This window comes from Erinaceus europaeus, chromosome 4, assembly GCF_950295315.1.
Source record: "Erinaceus europaeus chromosome 4, mEriEur2.1, whole genome shotgun sequence".
Taxonomy (NCBI): domain Eukaryota; kingdom Metazoa; phylum Chordata; class Mammalia; order Eulipotyphla; family Erinaceidae; genus Erinaceus; species Erinaceus europaeus.
Window position 1 is genome coordinate 133,164,742 of NC_080165.1, and position 26,578 is coordinate 133,191,319.

General features: G+C 40.4%; 1 protein-coding gene across 6 annotated transcripts in view; it reads left to right on the forward strand.

Moving 5' to 3' along the window:
* Positions 1–237: 237 nt before the first annotated feature.
* CEP85L (centrosomal protein 85 like) overlaps positions 238–26,578 on the forward strand; it is a 104,444-nt gene continuing 78,103 nt past the window's right edge. For 4 of the 6 annotated variants that reach the window (XR_009549606.1, XM_060190551.1, XM_060190552.1 and 1 more), the window contains exon 1: positions 238–369. Coding sequence is in view for 3 of the 6 variants with exons in the window: in XM_060190551.1 (XP_060046534.1) it covers positions 297–369 (73 nt within the window). In the remaining 3 variants the exon portion in view is untranslated. Of the gene's footprint in view, positions 370–4,476; positions 4,657–4,706; positions 4,870–26,578 lie in introns of those variants that run through there. The other 2 variants (XM_060190553.1, XM_060190554.1) reach the window with 2 other exon arrangements.

Here is a 26,578-nt window from a genome sequence, read left to right on the forward strand (position 1 = left end):
CTGAGCCGCGGGGACCGAGCCGCCGTCCGTCACCGCGGAGTCGCCGCTTCCACCGGCCCGGGCCTCAGCCCTGCCGGCTGGGCCATGGCAACTGCCGCCGCCGCCTTCGCCGCCGTCCTCCCGGCGAATCCGGTTGTTGCGCTCAGCAGCCGTTAAGCAGCCCGCCCGCTGGCTGGTGCCGCCTGGGCCCAGGCTCGGCGCACAAGTTTCCATCTGGGAGGAAGCCGAAGGCGGAGACGGCTGCACGGACGTGGACGAGTCGGGAGCCCCTGGGCCACCCGGCCCTCCCGCGCGCGATGTGGGGGCGCTTCCTGGCCCCGCAGGCCGGTGGCCGAGAGAGCCCGGGCGGAGCTAGCAGCTTCCCGGCGGGTGAGTAACGGGACGGATCCGGGTGGAGGCGGAGCCGTGCGGCGGACCGCAGCGCCCCGGGACCCCGCTGCCGCGTCCCGCCCGCCCTCGCCCGGCCTGGCTCCCCCTGCTCGCTCCCGGGCCCGCCGCGCGCCCACCCGCCTCGCTTCCTGCCGCCCCCTGGCGCCGGGCTCCAGCCGCCTGACATCTGGCCGGGCCGCGTCCTGGGACCTGGCCGCCCGGCTTGGCGCTGCTCCCCGGCCCCGCAGCCCCGGAGCCCAGGCGCCCGGAACTTCAGGCCGGCCTGGGCCTCTTTGGGTCCTGGGCTTTGTTGTTCCTTTTCCTTCTTTCCTTCCTTCCTTCCTTTCTTCTTCTCCTCCCTCGTGGGGTGTGTGACCAGCTGGATAACGGGGTTCACGGGTATCTGCGGCGCACGCAACCGCAGCCGCTACTTTGGGGTGTGTGTGTATGTGAAGCCGGGAAGACACTGCGGGGGATGCTCTTTTAATGACAGCTCCCTCCCCTCACCCCATACACACCCGCAACCTCCTTCCAGTCCCGGAACTGAAACCTGCTCGCTGCTGCCTTTCAGTCCCTTTTGGCGCACAAGGACGCGCGCCCCTTGCAGGGGCGGCTTGATGGGTTTAAGCCTCTGCCCGGGGCCCCTTAAGGGAAAATGTGGGGTTCAGCCTCTTGGGAGTATCAAGGGGGCTGTTCATGTCTGACAAAGGTCATCATACGTGCATCTCAGAAGTTATATAGAACCACCAGAATTAAGATAAGTCCTCTAATTGGGGTTAAAAAAAAAAGGTGTGAGTTGCTTGTGACAAATTATCTAACCATGGCCAGCCTTATGGGCCTTTTCATCTTAACTGAATTTTGAGCCCTTGTATATGGTTATTTTATGCGGAGAATATGCCCTATTTATCTAAAATGTTTCCCTGCTATTATCGATGGTCCTAGGACTGCTATGTAGTAACCTTGTTGTATAAAATGAGCTTGTGTAAACATTTTAAATGCATTTTTTCAAAGTTGTTTGCAAATATAAAAAAGCAGAAACAGCATTTGGATTTTTTAAAATTATCTTTATTTATTTACTGACTAGAGACAGCCTGAAATCGAGAGGGAAGAGGGAGCTAGGGAGAGAAACAGCTGCAGCACTGCTTCACCAGTCGCAAAGCTTTCCCCCTTGCAGGTGGGGACTGAGGGCTTGAACCTGGGTCCTTGAGCATTGTAACGTGTGGTCAACCAGGTGCACCACCACCCAGCCCCTTGAGTTTTTTTTTTTTTTTTTTTGCATATAGTATTTTCTGCTTTTAACAGTATACCAGGCACAAGCCCAGATTGCTACTAAAATGTCATATAATGCAGTTCTGATAGTTTAGAAATTTGTCGTGTGCTTTTTTGACATGACAGTATAATTGACACATAGAAATTGTGTATATATTATGCACAACTTGAATTTTGAGATATGTATATACTGTGAAATGATGCCTATGGTTGAACTAGTTAGCATCATCTCACATAGTTACTTTATGTGTCTGTATAGTGAGGACGTTAGCATATTTCAAACATACCATACATTATTGTTGACTGTAGTTCATATTGGATGCAGTTAAAATATATCTATTTTTAAAACCTAGTTAGATTGCATCATTGTCTTAAATTTGTTGCTGTAGCACTTTTAGAATAGAATTTAGGCATGAGTTTAGTAAAACAAACCAAAAATTCAAGTAAACCATATAAGTAGGGATTTCCTTTCTCTAAACTGTTCATTGCTTGTCCTAAGAAGCAGAGACAGCAATAGAAAGGTTACTTATGCCCACTGAGTATTCAGAAATCCTGCAATCATAGTAACCCCAGCGAGTGAGAAGACACTTCATTATCCCTGGGGGCTGGAGAGAGTGGTTTCAATTTAAGTGTCAGAAGCCATCTGTAATGTCTTTGTAACTTAACCTCTTAAAATTTATTTGTAATAATAGCATTTTGAAGGCATGGGATCACCCAAGCATTTTGTTCATAGTTTTCTAAGAGAGAGAAAACATTGAAGTGCTCATTAGGAATTAAGTAACTGACAGAAGGACTATGAGATTATATTGTACCTTCTAGACCTTTCCTTTGGTAAAGGATACCAAATACTTTATAAAGAGAGAAAGAAAATACTTTATAAAGAAGAAAATACTTTATAAAGTTTACACAAGTTTTAGGAATTTCAACAGCGTATCTTACAAACTGTACATTTTATCTTTCTTTTGACAGTAGGTACCATTGCAAATTAGGCCTTTCCAGTAACTTTTTTCCAGCTATATTCTGAGAATGGATTTATAGTCACAGTAATTGACTCTTTAGATATCAAGCATATAACATTGCTAATATAATGATCATAGTGAATGTAACGATTTTACAGTAATGGTGACAACATTATTTGTTACACTTCTGTATTTTCTGGGGGCAAGCTTGTTTGTAAATTTTAAATTATTTTAAAAAGTTACCATTTAGATGAAGGCCTTAAGTGTGATTTTAGTTAATGAGCAGATGAGCAGATGGTGATGGCCAAGATAATGACCTCTGTTAATACTTGTAGGGATTTCTTTTTTTTTTTTTCCTTCCTTTTTTTTTGAGGGGGGGGAAATGATTCTAGAGATTTTCTTTTTTTTTTTTTCTTAAAGATTTTATTTATTTATTAATGAGAAAGATAGGAAGAGAGAGAGAGAAAGAACCAGATATCACTCTGGTACATGTGCTGCCAGGGATTGAACTCGGGACCTCATGCTCGAGAATCCAATGCTGGACCACAGAGATTTTCTAAAAAGTGTTAAAAAAAAAAAAAGGAAAGAAAGAAAGTGAAAGGTGAACCAGTATCCTGACAATACAACTTGGACCTAGTTACAACTTGGGGCTAGTGTGAAGAGAGGGCTAAGTGAATACTTTCTGGGATTTAAATAAGTTTATTTAACTATGTGGGCATTTAATCATGGTGTCTTATAACTGGTTTATACAAATATGCAACTGGATTAAAGGTGGGCAAAAAACAAAGGTAATATAGAGTCAGTATTCTGTTTAAAAAGTGGAGAAATTCTTTAACATTATAGTAGTAAAATACTAGAAATGCCTTGTGGTTTGAGAAATACTGAACTTTTGACCTTTGCTTCAGGATTTAATTTTGCTTTGACTTTACCCACATTTTTGTTACCTTTACAAAGTATTGTATTATAAATGAAAATAATATTTCTTTAATTTTTTAAACTTATCTTTATTTATTTATTGGATAGAGACAGGTAGACATCGAGAGGGAAGGGGGTGGTGATAGGGAGAGAGACAGAGAGACACCTGCAACACTGCTTCACCACTTGGGAAGCTTTCCCGCTGTAGGTGGGGACCAGGGGATGGAACCTGGGTCCTTGCGCATTGTAACATGTGCGCTCAACCAGATGCGCTACCACCAGGCCCAATATTTTTATTTCTATACAAAGTAACAAAAGCTTGTTCTTTTCTGAAGGCAGAAGTAGCTAGAAGGCTAATGTTAAATGGAGCAAGTGGTATAACTCTTCTGTGTTTGATTGAGAAAACACTATTATTCAAATAAATGATAGTTACTTTTCTTCTTTTTTATACTAGAGCACTGCTCAGCTATGGCTGATGTTGATGGGGATTAAACCTGGGACTTGGGAGTCTCAGGCATGTGAATCTCATTGCATAACTATTATGCTATCTCCCCTGCCCATGATAGTTTCAAAGTTGGATAAAAGATGAATATATTTCCCTTTGTCTTGGTACTGAGAATACCTTATCCTGAAGCAAAGCCTTGGGTCCAAACCATTGCTGGGAATTCACTTTTTCGGTGTAAAAAAGTAAGCAGTACTAGAAAGACAGACAGGAAATGATACCACAGCTTTGAAGTTTTCTTCTGTGTGGTAGAGACAGGACTTTGTACAGCAAAGAAGATGCACTATTCAGGTGGGCTATCTTGCCACCCAATGCCTTGAGTTTTCAATCTCCTAGCTGATGCTTTGTAATAAAGTGTTTAATGATGTCATAATGTAATGGCAACAACTGATATATTACATCATACATTAAGATTTTCTGCTGTAGTTCTGATTAGATGGACTTTAAAAGTATTATGCTAACAGTGTATAACTCTTACACCTAGACTGAACTGGATATGCTTTTTTATAATAGGCATTGGGGGTTGAGGGGTGAGTTTCAACACTAGTAATAACGTTTGTGAGATGAACTTGATTAGTAGAAGTTGATCACTTCTTGACTTGAATGAAGATGATAAACTAATCTGAGGCCATGCAATAAATGGTGAGTTGATAGCCTTTATTGTCATGTTGTACATATTTCTTCTTTTAAAGATTTTATTTGTTACATCTGAGCGTGTGTTTCACACGAGGCAGAGGTGAAGGAGAAGCAAACTAGAGCACCTTTCTGGCATATGTGGTGCCAGGAATTGAACATGCGAACCCAGGCATGAAAGCTGTCCAGGGCTTTTACCAGTGGAGCCTCCTTCCCGACACTGTAAATATTTTGGTATTTTGAGACAAGAAAGGTTTTACAGTTTCATGATTTTTTTAAAACTGGGTGAAATTCATATATATATATATATATATATATATATATATATATATATATATAAAATAATGAAGACATAAAATAGTATTTCCAAATAGTATTTTAGTTTGTGAAAATAACAAGTTTGTCAAACCATGAATTAAAAAATGACTACAGGACCTGAGCTTATCAGATAGGGCTCGTACCATGAAAGTGGTATAGGTTTAAGAATGGGAACACATGAGAGGTGCCAAGGCATTTGGAGAAGCTCTTATGCTTTGATGTCTCTCTTTTTTGCCAACAGGGTTTTCTTTATTAGAGAGAGAGAGAGAGAGAGAGAGAGGGAGAAAGAGAGTGACACCACAGTACTGCTCCACTACTCATGAAGCTTCCCAGAAGCTCAAACCCAGGTTCTCTTACATAAAGTGTGTGCTTTAATGTGTGAGCTATCTACCACCCCCCTGTATTTACCTGAGAAAATGAGGAAGCAGTGGTGAAGCCATGCATGAGTGAGGCACCAACTCTGCAATAAATAAAATTAAGAATGTGATAATTTAGATGACTTTACTTTTAAAATTAAATTTTTAATATTTATTTATTTTTCCCTTTTGTTGCCCTTGTTTTTTTAAATATTTATTTATTCATTTTCCCTTTGTTTTTGCCCTTGTTTTATTGTTGTAGTTATTATTGTTGTTGTTATTGATGTCGTCATTGTTGGGATAGGACAGAGAGAAATGGAGAGAGAAGGGGAAGACAGAGGTGGGGGGAGAGAAAGACACCTACAGACTTGCTTCACCGCTTGTGAAGCGACTCCCCTGCAGGTGGGGATCCGGGGACTTGAACTGGGATCCTCTCCCGGGTCCTTGTGCTTTGAGCCACCTGTGTTTAACTGCTGCGCTACCGCCCGACTCCCTTTAGATGACTTCTAAATTATATTTTGATAATATTTTAAGGATATTTATAGTGTGCATTGGCAAAATAATGGTCTAAAAAGTGAAGTTTGGGGGGTTGGGCGGTAGTGCAGTGGGTTAACTGCACATGGCATGAAGCGCAAGGACTGGCTTAAGGATCCCAGTTGGAGTCTCCAGTTCCCCACCTGGGGGGGCGGGGGAGTCACTTTACAAGCGGTGAAGCAGGTCTGCAGGTGTCTGCCTTTCTCCCCCCATCTCTGTCTTCTCCTCCTCTCTCCATTTCTTTCTGTCCTATCCAACAGCAACGGCATCAATAACAACAATAAAAATAATCACAGCAACGATAAAACAACAAGGGCAACAAAAGGGAAAAAATAGCCTCCAGGAGCAGTGGGTTTGTGGTGCAGGCACCCAGCCCCAACAATAACCCTGGAGGCAAAAAAAAAGTTTATTGTATGAGGACTCATCTTATATGCAGAGAATAATCAGTATAAAAAGCATCACATTTCTTTTTGGATTAATATTTTACTTCCCTTTCTCTTTCATTGAAAAAAAAAAAGACCTGCTGTTATTATCTAGCATCGTGCTTGGCACAAAATAAGTGCATAGTTCATAAATGTGGATAATTTCTTCAATATTGTGTGCTAAGTATTGTACTAGCATACACTAGAAATGAGGCAGTGAACATGAAAGATACGGTTCCCATTCAAAGAAAGCTTAGAGCCTGATGGGGAAAAAATAGTCTGTAAGTACACTAATGTGATAATTCAGCTTGTGTTAAGTATTAAGAAGAAATAGAAAATGATGAGATGGTGGGGGATGGGCAGAGGATGCTGGTCAGTCAGTGAAGATCTCTCTTGAGAGGTAATTAATATAAACCAGATTTGAAGGAGGAAAGTTCAGAGAGAGAGGGTACTGAAACAGCTCCAACGCATTTGGGGTGTTTGAGGAATGGCAAAAGCCAGTGATCCCTGGCATATTGAGTAGTAATGTGTGAGTTGAGGAAGGCCTCTTAGTCTAGACCTTGTCAGAAGTTTGGATGGATTCTATACCTGCATGTGAGGGGAAGCTAGTTATGAAAGGGTAAGGAAGGTGACTTCACTCTTTCACTTGGCACATTGAGTCCTTTTTACGAGTCAAATTTAGCTCTGTGTACTGGGAATGCAAAGGAGACATTCCCTGTTCTTGGTATTTACAGATCTCTTCTGGCTGCTTTGCAGGGGGAAAGTTTTGTAGGGGTGAGGGCAAGAACATTGGTGAGGAAGCTAGGTAATAAGCCATTGCAGTAATTAGGGGAGAGCTGCTGACAGCTCTGGAGGGAAGAGAAAGGATTTGGAATAGTCCTGAGAAATCAAACTGAAAGGATTTATGGTTTGTAGATAGAGGAATCCAAGATGATGCCTTAGTTTTGATTCCAATAATTACAATGGGCGCTGGTTCCATTTTCCAAGTAAGGAAGAGTATGGAGAAGATAAGCTGAATTGGGATTTCTGTTTGAGATATATGTAGTCATTTCAGTTAAGATGTTGAATAGGAGGTTGTTTATAGAAGTCTGGAGGGGGTTGGAAAAGAGGTGGGAATTCAGTATTCTGTGGTGGAGGAAGATGACAACTTGTGTGTCAAACGTGTGGTGTGCTGACACCTATCATGCATGGGGAGATAAGAAACTGTATACCTATGACAACAGTCTTGTAAGCCAGTGTTTCTGATGGGAAATGTGGAGGTAGGTGTTTTGAGAATTGCCTGTGTAGAAACTGCATTTAAAGGTTAATACATGGAGTGAGTACAGAGAAGAGAGAGAGCAGAAGCCTAGCCTCTGGGTCACTTCATGTTTTCTAATCAGGTAGAGGAAAAGAAGAAGCTATTCAAAGAGACTGAGAACCAGAGTCAGGGGGTAAGAGTAAAAACAGGACATTATGGTCTTCCAGAAGAGGGGAGACCGAAGGAGGAGGGAGTGTTCAAGGAAGTTTCATACTCCTAAGAAGAAGCCTTTGTAAGATCCATGCTACCAGCCAGTTTCTAAGAGTGACAGTGAAGGATTTAAAACTGATAGGGATTATAAAATCATTAGTCCAATTAGATCACTTTATTGCAGAGAATGGTACTGAAGTTTTCAGCAGATGTTTGAATTGTTAATCCCTTATTCTTTCCCCTACTCTAGTTAAAGTGACCTATTGTCTGGGTTTGCCTGGAACATTCAGCTTTAAAACTAGGGGAAGTGTCCCCATTTTACCCCTGATTGAGGGGTTTCATGAAATTCCTTACATAGAGCAGTATGTGGCCTTAAGTAAAAACCTCTGATGGGCTATTTGAAGTACTACAAATAGCCTTTCTCATCAGAACTGAAGGCTTTCTCAAATTCAGGGCCTAGACTTTGGTATCTAATTTTATCTCCTAGTCTGGTTTGAGGATCTCTATCAGACTAATAACTCTACCTCTGTTTTTTGTTTTAAGACCTCTGGTAGGACTTTGAAGTACTTTAAGTGAGCGACTTTAAGATCAGGAACTTTGTTTTATACCCTCTACATTGTAGATGTCTGGTAAATAAACTTTGACTGCTTTATTGGGGCAGCTTTGCATTATTAGAGTTCAGAGGCCTGAAATAAACTAGTTTTTATGAATTAAAGATTTGCATTGAACTGCATTTCATTCAGGGTGGTTATATTGTTCTTGTAGAAGCAGAAATTGTGTCTTTATTGATCTTAGGGAATATATATTGTCTTACCATGACATTGTTGAAGCTTTTTCATTAATACTGAACATTCCATCTCATTGAAGAATAATGTACTAAAAAGTCAGACTAGAAATTAAATCCTTTAATTTGGGGGTGAGAAGGAATCCAGGCACTTATAAATTTTTTCGAAAATGTAGTGGCATTTAAATGTATTATACATGGAATGTAGGCTTTCTGTGTATCTGAAAATAAAGGATGATTAAGAAATAGTTAACCTGGTCTTTTTGAGGCCATTTATGTAAATAAAAACCAGAATTTATTAGGTCTAATGATGCCTTTATTTAGGGAATTTTATTTTGGTGGGAGTGTTTACATTTTTTAAAAATAATTTATTTATTAATGAGAAAGATAGAAGGACGGAGAGAAAGAACCAGACATCACCCTGGTACATGTGCTGCCAGGGATGGAACTCAGGACCTCATCCATTGCGCCACCTCCTGGATCACTTTTTTTTTCTTCCCCTGGGTGCTGATGATCCTTTTTAGTTTTGGCATAATTTGCTACCATGTAGAATGTTCCTACAGTATTATAGCTATTATGAAAAGTCATATTCAAAGACAAAGGTAAGAAAGAGCCTTTGAAGTAGCGCTTGGTATCTTGATGTGCTCCTTAGTCTTTACAGTAGTTTTTTTTTTTCCTCATTTAAAAATTTACTAGTTTTTGCCTAGTTTGTAAGCAGTCTTATGAAGCACTAAACTATACACTTCTCATTCCATATAACTAGCAAACTAGTTTAAATGTGTTTTGTGTAACGGAAAGATAAGATAGGATTTTTTTGGCATAGGTATGTACTCAAGTCAGCACGCATGCAAGTTACTCATAACAGAAAAAAAAAAAACAATTTCTAAAAATTATTTATTTTGGGGGCTGGGCGGTAGCACAGCCCATGGCTTAAGTGCACATGGTGCAAAGCTCAAGGACCAGCTCAAGGATCCTGGTTCGAGCCCCCCGGCTCCCCATCTGCAGGGACCTGCTTCACAGGGAGTTTCTCTCTCCTTCTGTCTTCCCCTCCTCTCTTGCTTTCTGTGTCCTGTCCAACAGTAATAGCAACAACAACAAGGACAGTAATAGCAACAACAACAATAAACAACAAGGGTAACAAAAGGGGGAAAATGGCCTCTAGGAGCAGTGAGTTTGTAGTGTAGGCACTGAGCCCCAGCAATAACCCTGGGGGCAAAAAAAATATTTATTTTGTTTTTATGAAAGAAAGCAATAAAGACACAGAGAAAGACCAGAACATTGCCCAGCTCTGGCTACTGGTGGTGTTAGGGGATTGAGCTGGATATTTATGGTACCTGAGGCATGGAAATTTTTTTCCATAACTACTTTACTGTCTCCTCAATCTGAAAAAAACAGTGTTCTTGGTTTGTTGCTATCAACTCATGAATTCCTTATTTCATTTAATAAGTATTTGTTATTTATTATTTTGAATTAATACCTTTATTTTCCTGTGCAAGTTCAAACACTTATTTTATCCATCTGATCACTATTTTTAACCGAGGTGATTTTTGTTTTTACCACTTAATGAGGAAATAGACTTGTTATAGTGCTATATTTTCACATCCCTCCAAGGTAGGAGTTAGTAGCACACCTAACCCTTCATCAGATTGTCCTCCACTGTTGGGCAGTGGGTCCTTAATTCTCTTTAATTGAGGGAGTTTTATCCTCAGCCTAAATTAATGTAGTTTAAAGTATTTTTTTATTATGCTAGGATTAGAAGTAGGGAAACTCATAATCACATCAGAATAGTATAAATTTCATGGTAATATTTAAAAACTTATTTACAGTAGTAAATAAACTTCCAGACTTTGTTTTTATATTTAGAAAGTTAAAAAAATGTGCTATTGGGAGTCGGGCTGTAGCACAGCAGGTTAAGTGCAGGTGGCGCAAAGCACAAGGACCGGCATGAGGATCCCGGTTTGAGCCCTGACTCCCTACCTGCAGGGGAGTCGCTTCACAGGTAGTGAAGCAGGTCTGCAGGTGTCTATCTTTCTCTCCCCCTCTCTTTCTTCCCCACCTTTCTCCATTTCTCTCTGTCCTATCCAACAACTACGACAACAATAATTACTACAACAATAAAACAACAAGGGCAACAAGAGGGAATAAATAAATAAAATAAATATTAAAAAAAAATGTGCTATTAAAGGGGCCAAGTAGTGGTGCACCTGGTTAAGCACATACTACAGTGCACAAGGACCCAGGTTCAAACCCCTGGTCCCTACCTGCAGGGGGAAAGCTTCACAAGTTGTGAAGCAGGGCTGCAGGTGTCTCTCTGTTTCTCTCTCTCTCTCAATTTGTCTCTATCCTCTAATAAATAAACTAAATTTTTTTAAAAAATATTTGTTTTCCCTTTTGTTGCGCTTGTTTTATTGTTCTAGTTATTATTGTTGTTGTTATTGATGTCATCGTTGTTAGATAGGACAGAGAGAAATAGAGAGAGGAGGGGAAGATAGAGAGGGGGAGAGAAAGATAGACACCTGCAGACCTGCTTCACCGCCTGTGAAGCGACTCCCCTGCAGGTGGGGAGCCAGGGGCTCAAACCAGGATCCTTCCACCGGTCCTTGCACTTTGTGTCACATGCACTTAACCCGCTGTGCTACCGCCCAACTCCCCAATTAAAATATTTTAAAAAAGAATGTGCTATTGAAGATTCAGAATTTGATTTAAATCCTCAAATGCAAGAATGTTAGAACTTAAGAGTGAAGACTGAGATGCCTTCCTAATTTGATTTAGAGTTGCTATGTAACATTGATAGTACACAGCAATGATTTGGTACATAGCTACTGTGAAATAATTATCAAAATAAATTTAATTAATACCTACTACCTCAGTAATTACACTTTTCCTTGTACAGTAGCTTATTTTAAAGATTTCTCTCATATGAGATAGAGAATCCATTAGAGCATGACTATGGTACTTATGGTACTTTCAGGCATGTAAGCTCTGGGCTCTTCCAGATTAATTTTCTCTCCTGTTTGTTTTTGTTTGTTTGTTTTTGTGGTGACACTGAGGATAGTATTTCTTTCTGTTCTGGTAATGGTTCTTTTTGCTGTGCAGAAGCTTTTCAGTTTGATGTAATCCATTGGTTTAATTTTCTTTAATCTTGGGCTTGAGATTTGAAAGCCATTTTCAGAGCAGACATCATATAATAAATAGTCTTCCATTCTTCTATGAACTTTATGGTTTCTAGTCTAACATCTAAGACCTTTTTTTAATTTCTTTATTAGATTAATGGTTTACAGTCAACGGTAAAGTACAATAGTTTGTACATACGTGACATTCTCAGTTTTCCACATTAACAATTCAACCCCCACTAGGTCCTCCTCTGCATCTAGGTCTTCGATTCATTTTGAGCTGACTTTTGTGTTTAATAATATGTAGTGGCCCCGTTTCATTCTTCTGCATGATGCTACCCAGTCCCAACACGATTTACAAAAGAGACTCCTTTTCTCCATTTAATGTTCTGGGTAGTTTAGTGATAGGTTAACTGTCCATATGTGTGAGGGCTTATTATTATTTTTTAAATTTTATTAGTGATTTAGTATTGATTTACAAAGTTACATGTCAACAGGGGTATAAATCCAATCCATTCCCACCACCAGGGTTCTGAATCTTCAGTCGCCCCACTGCATACCACCACATTGGCCAGCCATCATCTCTACAACTATCTGTCTACATTTGTTCCTGATCCAACCCTCTATTCCCCTCTGAGCCACTCATGACATTACTACCTCCATATGTCCCTCTCCTTTTCCTCCTCTCTCTGCTGATGGAGCTGGAGTTCAAAGCCCTCTTACCTTCTTCCTCCTATCACTTCTCCCCCGCTGGGAGTATGGATCAAAGTTGTTTTTGGGGTGCAGAAGGTAGGAGTTCTGGCTTCAGTAATTGCTTCTCCACAGCACTTGGGTGTTGGCAGGTAGATCCATACCTCCAGCTTGTTTCTGTCCTTCCCCAGTGGTCCAGAGCTCTGTAGAGGCAAGGTTCCAGGACACGTCTGCCCAGAGAATTCAGGATGGATTTGCATCTGCAGCTTGATGTCTGGAAGGAGGCAGGACATAAACTGAGACAAAATGGTTAGTGAACAGGCACCAAAAAGTAGGAACAGAGCAGATGAGATTAGGGATCTTAAGGTAGAAGAAAGCTAGAAAGTCTACCTTAGGCATGTTACTGGGGGCACACAATTCTGATAGTTTTGCTTGAGTTTGATTGCTAACCTGAAGTTGGATGAAAATATTGTCTGAGAAAATGGTGTCAGAGTAGAGCAAAGGCCTAGAAAGTTGGATTAGGGCAGTGAGTAGCTCCCATTTTTGACAAACATTCTGTGGATATAGTTAAGTGTTTACTGCCACCCACCTGACCCAGGGCCTTGGCAGGTCTGGGCCTTTGCAAGCTCCATATCAACTTTTATAGTGTTGTTTTATTTCTTTTCTTTTTTATTGATGTAATAATGACCGACAAGACCATAGGATAAGAGGGGTACAATTCCACACAATTCCCACTATAGAGTTCTGTATTCCATCCCCTCCGTTGGAAGCTTTCCTATTCCTTATCCCTCTGGGAACATGGACCAAGGGTCATTATGGGGTGCAGAAGGTGAGAGTGTTGGCTTCTGTAATTGCTTCTCTGTTGGACATGAGCATTGGGAGGTTGATCCATACTCCTAGCCTGATTCTGTTTTTTCCTAGTGGGGCAGGGCTCTGGAGAGGTGGGGTTCTAGAACACATTGGTGAGGTCTGCCCAGGGAAGTCAGGTTGGCATCATGGTAGTATAGCATTTGCAACTTGATGTCTGTAAAAGCATTAAGATATAAAGCAGAAAAAACTGTTTAATAATCAGGAACCTGGGAGTCGGGCTGTAGCGCAGTGGGTTAAGCGCAGGTGGTGCAAAGCACAAGGACCAGCATAAGGATCCCAGTTTGAACCCCGGCTCCCCACCTGCAGGGGAGTTGCTTCACAGGTGGTGAAGCAGGTCTGCAGGTGTCTATCTTTCTCTCCTCCTCTCTGTCTTCCCCTCCTCTCTCCATTTCTCTCTGTCCTATCCAACAACGACAACAACAATAATAACTACAGCAATAAAACAACAAGGGCAACAAAAGGGAATAAATAAATAAAATAAATATTAAAAAAAATAATCAGGAACCTAAAAGTAAGAATACAGCAGATGAGTTTTGGGGTTTCCATTTTGGAAAAAGCTAGTAGGTATATTCCAAGGGGCCCATGACTTTACTAGTTTTTGCCTGAGATTGACAGCTAACATGCAGGTTGGCCAAAGGTATTGTTTGGGGAGATGGTGTGAGAGTTGGAAATAGGACTAGAAAGCTGGATCAGGGAAGACAGTATCTCCCAAATAATAGGAAAAATATTTAAATATCTTTGACTGTAAACCCCATCGGTTTGATCTGAGGCCCATATTCAGCACATGAGCCTGTGTAAACTCTGCATCTCTGTAGATGTGAGCTTGCATTCTGTGGTCATAGCTAGGAACATTCCAGGCTGCACTCATTGCAGAACCTATCTTCCTCAACCTCCCTTCAGAGAATGAAACATTCCCTACCATTGTTCCACATGAGGGCAAGGTCCTTCTAAACTATAAGTAGGCTTCTTATCTTAATCACTGACTCCTGACCAAGAGATAAGGCAGGGTATAGCAGAGATAGTCCAGTGGTTATGCAAAGAGACTTTCACAGCCCCACAGCTATGTCACCAAGGTATAGTCTTCTCCTGAGTTTCCTGGTTAGATCTCTGTCCCCCAGTGTCCCTCCCTGCCGCTGCTCCATATTCTGAGGGCAGTAGCAGTGGAGACTCAGAGTTGCACTTGATGAGTCTCCGGGGAGTCCTCTCCTCCCTTCAGCTGTCCCCTTGTTGGTGGAATAGACTGGAGGTGGTGTCTCAACTGATAAACTGCCCGGACTATTACCAGCCACTTGGTCTCTCCCTAGGCTCCTCTCTGTCACCAGCCACACGTGTTTGCACTCACCGGTGATTTGGTGGGTTCCTGTAGTTCTAGTCCTGTCTTGTTTCGGTCCCAGGTGGTCTCCTTTGGTATTCCTAGTTGATCTGGGAGAGGAGAGGAGAGGAGAGGAGAGAAACGGATCTGCTGTTGCTCGTAGCCCCCGCTTCTGGAAGTCCTCGCCTAGGGCAAGGTCCTGTAGGGGCCCACAAGAGGGTCCACTATGTTGTTCCTGATGGAGATGACCAGTGTTGGTGGAGAGAGGAATCTGTTAGAGGTCTAGGCCTAACAGGTCCATGTGGGAATCCAGGATTCCCTGACTAGGGCCCTGGATGATGGGGTGGCCTGGTAGTGACCAAAAAAAAAAAAAAAAAAAAAAAAAAAAACACAAAGTATGCCTATCTCTTGCCCTTATCCAGCTTTTGTAGTCCTTGCTTTGTCTTACAAGGTTAGCCTTGGGAGTAATTGAGGGAAATGAAATAGCAAGTTTGTGAGGAGGCTGTCTAAGTCTACTTAATAAAAGAATCTCTTTTAGGTCTTTTATGTTTGTTTAATTTTTAAATAATTTTTATTTATAAAAAGGAGGAAACACTGACAAAAACCATAGGATAAGAGGGGTACAACTCCACACAACTTTCAGGTCTTTTTACTTGCTTGCTACAGTTATAACAAATAGTATCTTGAGAATGTTATGTTTTCAACTTTTATATTACATTTGAATGAGATGATTTCTGGAACAAACTGCTTCAAGTGTGACCTGAGAGAGCTGGGTGGTGGGGGACAGCATACCCATAGAATATTTGCTTTACCATGTGTGAAGTTCTAGGTTTGAACTCTACTGTGAGATAACGCCATGGAATGTACCTGGAAGGCTTCGTGGATTGTGGAGCAATACTATGGTGTCTCTGATGTACCTTCTCTCTCTCTCTCTTCTCTCTCTCTCCCCATCTCTTATAAAAAAAAGAAAAAAAAGTTTCCATGTGGCCAGTGGTATCTTGCATATAAGAAACCTTGGCTCATTCCCTGTATTTTGTTTGTTTGTTTCTTTTCTTCTTTACACTGGAGCAATTTCCAACTTTGCTTATGTTGGTGCCTAGGACTGAGCCTGGTACCTGAAGGCTGTAGTGTGAAAGCCTTTTGCATAATGTTGTTGCTACCTCCCACTCCCTGACTCTGCATTAAGAAAATCTGTCTGGGGAGTACAAGGAGTTTTATCTTTTAGGGGTGTGTGTGTGTGTGTCTGTGTGTGTGTTCTCCAGATATCTTGTTGCTGTAGTTATATGCGATGTGGTGACTTGAAACTCTTGAATTTGTGAAGGGGGAAATAAGTGAACTATATCTAAGACTTTGTGAAAACTATGTTGATCATCCATGTGGGCATCGAGGAGAACTGAGGGTGTGGTAGGGGTCAAGCACAGGAATGTATGTGGTGGTGGGTGTGGTGTGCAACTATACCCCTGTAATCTTGTGATTTTTGTGAATCATTTTTAAAACACTAATCAAAGTAAAAAAAAAAAAATCTTGTAGTTGGAAGTTTGTATTTTCATCTACATTGCCCACTCATCCTACTTTCACTTTGTATTTGTCCTCCACGAATCTGAATCTGTTCCCTACTTCTGTAAGTTCATTTTTTTAAAGTTTTCACGTGTAAATGATTGTAAACAAGATCTTACAGTATTTGTCATTATTTGGTAGTTTTCACTTAAATACCTTCGAGCCCTGTCTGTGTTGTTTTGATGGTAGAATTTTTTTTTCTATGGTTGACTATATATGTGTTTGTGTATAATATATATATATATATATGTGTGTATATATACATATATATATATATATATGATTTATTTCCTTTTAAATAGTTACTATTTTGCCACTGGGTAGGCAATGTCTACAATGTCATCGTTCCTGGTGACGCCTTCCTTCCTTCCTTCCTTTCTTTTTGATACAGTGTAAGAGCTAGAAGAGACACCTACAGCATTACTTTACCACTCATGAGGCTTCCTACCTGCAAGCTTGAATGTGGGTCTTTGCACATGGTAATGTGAAGTTTACTGGGTGAGCCACCACCTGGCCCATTAAGTGTGTCTCTTGAGATAGTGGATTGTGGGCATTTTGTATTTAGTTCATTTAGACATACATACGTCACATTTTCTTTATCCATTCATCATCAGTGGACACTTGAGGTTGTTTTTCATGCCTTCACTATTACATATAATGTAGTAGTGAATATGAGGTTGCAGCTATCTTTTTGAAACAGTTGTGTTTCCTTCAGGTATATACCCAGAAGTGGAATTGCTAGGTCATATCATAATTCTACTTTTAATTTCTTGAGTAACCTCATTATTAACCATAGAAACTTCATTAGTTTACAGTGATCAAGTACAAGATATTGGGGTCACTTGCAGTGAAAAAAAAATGCATGTGTAAGTTCTGATTACTCCAAAGCATTTACTAATAGCCTGCTGTTAATCAGAAATCTTACAGATAACACAATTAACATATTTTGTATGCATTATATACTATATTTCTGCAGTAACACTAGAGTAAAGAAAATGTTATGAAAGTAGTAAGGTGTCAGGGTGCACCTCGTTAAGCATACATATTACCATACTCAAGGATAAGGGATCAACCCCCAATTGTGTGTGTGTGTGTGTGTGTGTGTGTGTGTGTGTGTGTGTGTGTGTGAGCTTCACAAGCAGTGAATCAGAGCTGAAGGTGTCTCACTGTCTCTATCTCCCATTCCCCCCTCTTAAGTTTCTCTCAGCCCTATCAAATGAAAAGGGGGGGAAAATAGGGAAAAGGTTTGGCTGGTGGGACCAGTGGATTCCTTGTGCATGCACCTGGCCACAATGATAACCCTGATGGCAAAAAGAAAAAAGCCTAGTTTGGCAGAAAAAAATATCCTCAGTACTGTGTGATACCAGTACTTACCTGTTCACTTGAAAGCCCACAGATAAGTATAGATCCATTGTAGTTAAAATTCATATTTTTCAAGGGCCAACTATATATTGATGCTCGTGGGGAACGGTGGTTACTTTTTCTTTCTTTCTTCCTTCCTTTTTAAATATTTATTTCCTTATGTTGTCCTTGTTTTATTGTTGTAGTTATTGTTGTTGGTGTTATTGATGTCGTTGTTGTTGGATAGGACAGAGAGAAATGGAGAAAGGAGGGGAAGAAAGTGGGGGGAGAGAAAGACGGACACCTGGGGACCTGCTTCACTGCCTGTGAAGCGACTCCCCTGCAGGTGGGGAGAGTGGTTGCTTTTTCTTTACGTATTTGCCAACGCTTGTTATTTCTAGACTTTTCTATAATAGACATTCTAAAAAGTGGGCGGTATCACACTGTGCTTTTGTCTTGGACTTCTGTGGTAACCAGTGAAGTTGATCAAGCTTACATGTATTTGTTGGCCAATTCTATGTCTTTGAATGTTAATGTATTTGTCCACTTTTAAATCATTTTGTTTCGTTTTATGAATTTTATATTTTGCTTATCAACCCTGTAGTAGGTATATGATTTGCAAGTAATTTCTCGTTCTGTAGATTGCCTTTTCACTTTCCTGGTTTTTTTTTGGGGGGGAGCAGAATTTTTTTTTAGCCTGACATGGTCCAACTTGTTTGTTTTTGCTTTGTTGCCTGTGCTTTGGTGTCAAATACAAAGTCATGACAAGCTCAATGGAAAGGCACTTACTTATCCTTTCTCTTTCCTCCTAGGCGGTTTATGAACTCAGATTTCTGTTTGTTTTGTTTGTTTTGCCTCCAGGGTTATCACTGAGGCTGGTGCCTGCACCATGAATCCACTGCTCCTGGAGGCCATTCTCCCCTCCCCCCATTTTTGTTGCCCTTGTTATGTCGTTACTGTTACTGTTATTGTTGCCATTGCTATTGTTGTTGGATAAGATAGAAATCGAGAGAGGAGGGGAAGACAGGGGAGAGAAAGATAGACACCTGCAGACCTGCTTCACTGCTTGTAGAGTGACCCCCTCCTGAAGGTGGGGAGTCGGGGGCTTAATCCTGGATTCTTCCACTGGTCCTTGGAACTTCGAGCCCATATGCGCTCAACCGCCCGGCTCCGAAATCAGATGTTTAACCTATGTGAGCTGCTGTTTGTGTTTAGTGTAATTAGGGGGAGCGGTTTCATTCTTTTTTAATATGACTGTTCAGTATACCCAGAATTATTTATGAAAGAGCCCTTTCCCCATTCTTATAGTTCTTTGTAGAAAGTTGTTGATGATATGTACATGGCTTTATTTCTGTACTCTTTATTCTGTTCCATTGATAGTTGTGCCTGTATTTACTCCTGGTACGTACCCTTTTATATCTTTATACATTAATGCTCATTTACTTTAAAAAATTATTGTCCTTATTTATTTATTGGATAGATATAGCCAGAAGTTGAGAGTCAAGGGGGAGATAAAGAGGTATAGAAGACACCTGCAGCCCTGCGTCGCCACTCATGAAGCGTTTCCCCTGCAGGTGTGGACCAGGGCTCGAACCTGGGTCCTTGTGCGCTGTAACATGTGCGCTCCACCAGGTGCGCCACCACCTGGCCCTGCTCATTTATTTATTCAGAGTCCCTTCCGTAGATAGGTGCTGTAGCTCTTTTTGCCTTTCACATGTGACACTGAGCGCAAGTTTGAGTAGTGATGAAGGATGGCACTGGTATCCAGTGGTCAAGAGCTTGTTCTCAGTTGACCTGGTTTCACAGACCATATTCTCTTTCACTAAATACAGTATTAATTCAGTGGTAAAATATCGGATGCTACTTTAGGGATAAAAATTACTGGGAACGGGGTCGGGCGGTGGCGCAGTGGGTTAAGCGCACGTGGCGCAAAGCGCAGGGACCGGCGTAAGGATCTTGGATCCCGGTTCGAGCCCCCGGATCCTGGTTCGAGCCCCCGGCTCCCCACCTGCAGGGGAGTCGCTTCACGGGCTGAAGCAGGTCTGCAGGTGTCTGTCTTTCTCTCCCCTCTCTCTCTGTCTTCCCCTCCTCTCTCTATTTCTCTCTGTCCTATCCAACAACAAAGCAACGTCAACAATGGCAATAATAACCGCAAGGAGGCTGCAACAACTAGGGCAACAAAAAGGGGGAAAAATGGCCTCCAGGAGCGGTGGATTCATGGTGCAGGCACCGAGCCCAGCAATCACCCTGGAGGGAAAAGAAAAAAAAAATTACTGGGAACAATGTATAAGGCTGGGGTGGGGAAAAAAAGGATGAAAAACATAAGTATTTTTACATTTTTTTTTCAATTTTAATCTCTAATGTAGTATAAGAATTCTAGTGTTTTTATTATTATTTTATTTATTGGATAGAGACAGCCAGAAATCAAGAGGGGAGAGGGAGATAGAGAGGGAGAGAGACAGAGAGACACCTGCAGCATTTCCTTACCAGTTGTGAAGCTTTCCCCCTGCAGGTGGGAACAGGGGTCCTTGTGATTGTAACAAAAGTTTTAGTTTTTATTCTGGCTGCTACTGATATGAGTGTTTTTCTGTTATTTACTGTTTTATTTTTTGGTGCCTTTTTATCCTATTGGAGATTATTTTCGAACATTTGTTAGGGATTTTGACCATTATTTCCTTAAGCCTTTTTTATAATTATAATTTTTTAAACTACCTTGAAAAATATTTACTAATCTTTAAATAGATACTTAATGTAAACTTGTTAAAGGGATCATTTAAAAGATCCTGGATTTTAAAATACACAACTCCCCCCTCCCCCCAATCCACCAAAGAAACAGTTTTAATCCTTCATTTGAAGGGAAGAATCTTTTTTAGATCTAATTATAAGGCTTCCGAAGTTCTAATTTTATTTCACAAGCATTTGTTGGGTGCCCAGTAGTAATACTGACTACATTTATTCAGAGACTGCCTTACTGTGCAGCCTTGTGCTAGTGAACCGTGGTGAGAGAGCAGAGTCCTACAGTTAAGGCCAGTATAACTTAGTATATCCTGTCAGTAAAAGAAATATTGGGAGAACACAAAGCAGCAGTTATTTAATATCATCTGGAGGCATATGAGAAAACACTGGGATCACGTTAATTTTGAACTGGAACTCTTTAATACAGAGAAATAAAACTGCGTGGAGTCATGGCAGAAGCCGGTGTGTTAGGAGGCTGTGACTAGGTATGTATCCTGAAGTGTTTGCAGGAGGCTTCATGGGGTTGGGAGGAGCTGCAGAGTTTTAGAACGCGAGTCTGACTTTTGGTGAAGAATTTTGCCAAACTCTAGTTGTAATTTTACTTAACATGCAGTAGGAGCCTATCATGTAAAAAGGACAATGACATAAAATCAAAAACATCTGATTTTAATCTAACCATGCTGCTGAGTAGCCAAAAGATCAGCTCTGTGGAGCGGCCACAGTGGAGAAAGATACAACTCGAATAATACTTCTGAAATCAGTGGAAGAGGTTCCGAAACTGATTGAAAACATGGATTCAGAGCAGGAGATATATTTTCACCATTATTATCTGAATTTATTACTTAAATTTTTAAATTATATTTATTCCCTTTTGTTGCCCTTGTTTTATTGTTGTAGTTATTACTGTTGTTGTTACTGATGTTGTTGTTGGATAGGACAGAGAGAAATGGAGAGAGGAGGGGAAGACAGAGAAGGGGAGAGAAAGGCACCTGCAGACCTGCTTCACCACCTGTGAAGCGACTCCCCTACAGGTGAGGATCTGGGGGCTTGAACCGGGATCCTTACACTGGTCCTTGTGCTTTGCGCCATGTGTGCTTAACCCGCTGCACTATGGCCCGACTTGACTCCCAACTTAATACTTTTTAACTTAATGCACTCTTGAATTCTTTTGACGTGGAGAATGGAACAGTTTAAGGCAATCATACTTTGAGTTATAATAATTTGTACTTTTCAACATTTCTAAGATGTTAAAATGTGAAGTATGAGGAAGAAGCATGAAAGTTGTGCAAAAGACTTTCATGCCTGAGGCTTTGTGGTCTCAGGTTCAATCCCCAGCACCTCCATAAGCCAGAGCTGAAGAGTGCTCTGGTCACTGTGTATCTTTTTCACTGTAACAGACTCTGTCTCCCCCCCAACCCGAAGTACAAAAACAGAAGTACAAAATGTTATATATAAGCAGCTTATTTCATAATAATAAATATTATGTAATTACTGTTCTGTTTTACTAAAACATTAATTCATATTCATGATTTGTATTGCATATTCACTTTTTGTGGAAAAATGTAAATTTGCTATGTTGATGGATTTTTTTTTTTTTTTAACTTTCAGTTAAGAGTTCTTTAAAAGTTCAGTAAGATGAATTGTGGGGCCAGCTGGTGGCACACCTGGTTGACCACCCATGTTACCATGTGCAAGGACCCAGGCTCAAGTTGTTGAGTCCCCATCTGCAGGGAGAAGGCTACAAGCAATGCTGTAGTTCCTTCCCTCTCTCTCTCCCCCTCCTACCACCCTCCCTCTCCTTCTCCCTTCCTCCCTTCTTCCTTCCTTCCCTTTTTATTTCTGTCTCCCCTCTCAACTTTTCTCTCTTTCAAAAATAAACACTATTTTTGAAAAAGGAAATGGATTGTCTTGTAACCCACTATTAATCACAAACAAAATAATGGCAAAAAAAAAAAAAAGGATTGTGAGCATTTTGACCTATTCTTGATTCCTGTTTGGAAAAAAAAAAAAAAAGAAAAAGATGAATTACTTCTAAATGTTGTTTCAGTTATACTAATATATTGTGAAGGATTTGATATGGTATGTGTATTTTTATGAACAGTTAAAGAATTGAGAAACATAATAGCTTATTTCTTCACTTGATGCTAATTTGTCTATTTTTGCAGTGTAAGAGATATTAATAAATTATTCATGGAATTCAGTATTCTATAAAGAACTGAAGGTGATACTAAAAATGTAACATTCAAATAAAGGGAAAAAATGTAACATTCAGGTTGAGGAAAGAGCATAGTGGTTAGGCAAAAAGACTTTTATGCCTGAGTCTCTGAGGCCCCAAGTTCAATCCCTAGCACCACCATAAGCCAGAGCTGAGCAGTGCTTCGTTCTTGCTGTCTGCCTGTCTTTATGTGTCTCTCATTAAAATAAAATATTAAAAAAATGTGATACACCCTTTTCCAAAGAGAAGTTCCAATACACAGTGTTTTTTCCAAAGAGAAGTCCCAATACACAGTGTTTTTTTATGTTTGTTTTTCTTACAGAAATGCTTCTTTGTTCTGTAGAGAACTGATTTTATATAATCATCCTATTTTTTTCATGTAATATGCCTTTTGTAAGGCTTCATTATACTGCTGAGTCTTTAAGTTTCTTTTTAAAGGTGCTTAGCGCATAAATAGAAATCAAGTAGTTTCCATTTCTGTGACATATTTATAACTGTTCTGTGAGAGGATTTTCCTTATTATATCACTTGGTAAGCATATCCCACATCTCATGTTTCTATTGTGATTTTATGTTGATTCGAATAAAGACAAGACATATTCTCAGAGCAAATTCACTCAGTCTAAAGAGGAGAATGTTACTAGTGACATTTGTGTATCATCTGTTGTGCTAAAAGCATATAAAAATTTGGATATATATATTTTTAAATATTTATTTTATTTACTCCCTTTTGTTGCCCTTGTTTTATTGTTGTAGTTATTGTTGTTATTTGTATCGTCATTGTTGGATAGGACAGAGAGAAATGGAGAGAGGTGGGGAAGACAGAGAGGGGGAGAGAAAGACACCTGCAGACCTGCTTCACTGGGATCCTCAAATTGGGATCCTTACACTGGTCCTTGCGTTTTGTGCCACGTGCGCTTAACCCGCTGCGCTACCGCCCAACTCCCATATATATTTTTTAAATGGTTATATTTAAAGATAAGATAATATGAGTTTAGACAAAAAGATACCAACTAACCTAGGTAATTCTTTTCTCCCTTAGTAAATTTATTTGCTTGATAAAATCCAGAGAACTCTCGGGAGGACAGTTGTCACTTCCAGTCCACATGTAGTTATGTGTGGTAGCTTGTGTGCTGTACTGGGTGCATCACATGAAGTAATTAGTTAGTTTTCATTATTAAAGCCGAATGCCTCCCTCTCAGTTCTGGTCCATGGTGGTGCCTCAGGCACAAGTCTGTTTTGCCGCTGTTGCTACATCTCTGATCATTCTGTGAGATTATTACTTTAGGACTCATGTTTAAATCTTGAATCGATTTTGGTTGTTTTGTGTATGGTGAAAGCAGGAATATAGTTTCTCTTTAAAAATATTTTTATTGGTCGGGCGGTAGCGCAGCTGGTTAAGCGCACGTGGAGCAAAGTGCAGGGACCAGAGTAAGGATCCCGGTTCGAGCCCCCGGCTCCCCACCTGCAGGAGAGTCGCTTCACAGGCGGTGAAGCAGGTCTGCAGGTGTCTATCTTTCTCTCTCCCTCTCTGTCTTCCCCTCCTCTCTCCATTTCTCTCTGTCCTATCCAACAACGACGACACAAATAACAACAATAACTACAACAACAATGAAAAACAAGGGCAACAAAAGGGAAAATAAATATTAAAAATTTTTTATTATTGATTTAGCAGTGTTTTACAAAAATCACAAGATTTCAGTAGTCTATTCATATCCACAATGCTCCATTGAATATGTGTCCCATAGTTTGATTTTTGTGGTACGCGTGCATCCAATTTTTATCATATTTTTTGGTGGAAGGCACAGTTCTTTCTACACTCTTGACACTGTTACAGTAAATTTATTTTAGGTTCATCGGTTTATGTGTGTGTGCGCGCGCTTTTTTATGTTCTGTTGATGTGTGTGTGTGTTTGCATCTTCAGTTAATTTAAATGTATTTAATTTTTTTTTAAAGCCACCAGGCTTATCACTCAAACTTGGTTCTAGCACTATGTATCCACTGCTGTTGGCGGCCATTTTTTTCTTTTTCTTTCTATTTTGTTTGATTTTATAGAGAACAAATGAAAGAGGAGGGGGAGAGAGAGGAAGAGAGATACACCTGCAGGCCTGCTTCACCATTTGTGAAGCATTCTCCCTGCAGGTAGGAATTGGGGGGCTTGAACCTGGGTCCTTGTGCGTGGTAATTTGTGCCCAACTGGGTGTGCCACCACCTTGCCCAATGTATTTGACCATTAGTGTTACTTCATATAGTATAAAACTGAGAAGAGTAAATTTACAAATTATATAGAAATAAAAATATAAAATAATGTTGCATAATGTCTTATTAAACATTTTTAATGCAAGATTAATGTGGTAGAAAATAACATTAGGGATGATTTTCTGTAGTGACCATATTCATCAACTATTTATTTTAAATAGTTTAATAAATTTAAATTCATTTTAAATGGGTCTCAGGCATCATAATCTGTTGAGTAAATTGCTGTGCTATCTCCCCAGCACAATAATTTTAGTTTTACATCTTAATAAGTGCCTAGTTTTACATCTTAATAAGTGCTAAGATTGCCATTTACCGGGAACATCTGTAACATTTACCTGCAAGGGTAAAACAAAATAGGGATATTGAAAAACAAATTAGTGTGACAACCCATTTTAATGTGTACAGATATAGTGACAAGGAAGTAATTTGACTTGTGATAGCTATTGAGAGAATGTGTGCAGCATTTATGAAAACCCAGCATTCGTGTTAACTTTTACAAATAAATCGATAGGACCCAACTAGAAAATGACTGTAACAGATATAAATAAAGATAAATTATTTTAAACTTTTATATAAAACTCTGCAGGCTTAGAATTGGTCTAATTAATATGAAATACATTTTTAAAATATTTATTATCCTTATTATATTGAGGCAGCCAGAAATTGAGAGGAAATGGGGCAGTAGAGAGGGAGAGAGACATAGAGACAGCTGCAGCCCTGCTTCACCACTCGTGAAGCTTTCCCCCTGCAGGTGGGGACCGGGGGCTTGAACTTGGGACCTTGAGTACTGTAACATGTGCCCTCAACCAGGTGTGCCACCACCTGGCCCCCATTGAAATCTTTTTAAATACTGATATATTATTTTTTTTCTTTTTTCTTTTTTTATTTAAGAAAGGAGACATTAACAAAACCGTAGGATAGGAGGGGTACAACTCCACCCAATTCCCACCACCCAATCTCCATATCCCCTTCCCTCCCCTGATAGCTTTCCTATTCTCTGTCCCTCTGGGAGTATGGACCCAGGGTCGTTGTGGGTTGCAGAAGGTGGAAGGTCTGTCTGGCTTCTGTAATTGTTTCCCCGCTGAACATGGGCGTTGACTGGTCGGTCCATACTCCCAGTCTGCCTCTCTCTTTCCCTAGTAGGGTGGGTCTCTGGGGAAGCAGGGCTCCAGGACACATTGGTGGGGTCGTCAGTCCAGGGAAGTCTGGTTGGCATCTGGAACCTGGTGACTGAAAAGAGAGTTAACATACAAAGCCAAACAAATTGTTGAGCAATCATGGACCTAAAGGTTGGAATAGTGGAGAAGAAGTGTTGGGGGGTACTCACTGCAGACTCTTGTGTACGTCTGCTTTCAGGTATATATTTTTCCCTAGTTTATAGGCACGTGTGAACCTATGTTCTATATCAGTGGACCTGGTCTATATCTAGGTTTGGGGACTTTACTGGGGAGTGGACCACCTGGGATGGAATTAGAGAATATTATGAAAGGAAAGGTCTCATCTGAGTGATGAAGCTGAAGGGTTGTCGTTCCACACCTGAAGTCTCTGGACACAGTCTGAAGTGAAGCATGCTGGGGTGGCACTCATTGCATTGATTAGGTTGCGATCCTGGATTTATTATTTTTGAACCTAGCTTTTGTGAAGTGACTGTATAGTGTGTATTGATGAACCAGAACTGCTGTACTCTGTGGCACTGTAAAGGGCGATAGTAATACAAAGTGGACAAAAGGTAAAATGATGGATAAATCTTAAAAGGATAAGTAAAAATAATAAAAATGGACAAAGTAAGTGGGAAGTAGAAAATTATAGTGACTAAAAGATTTAATATAACTCAAAAGGGGGATTTTAGCTAAAATGGAAAGATTCTCTACTGTCAAGCTTTTATCAAAGGATAACACAAATCTATGAAAATATTCCAAAATGATTAAACATTTTATGTGATTCAGGCCCAGGTATAATAGTTGGAAAATATTTTTTC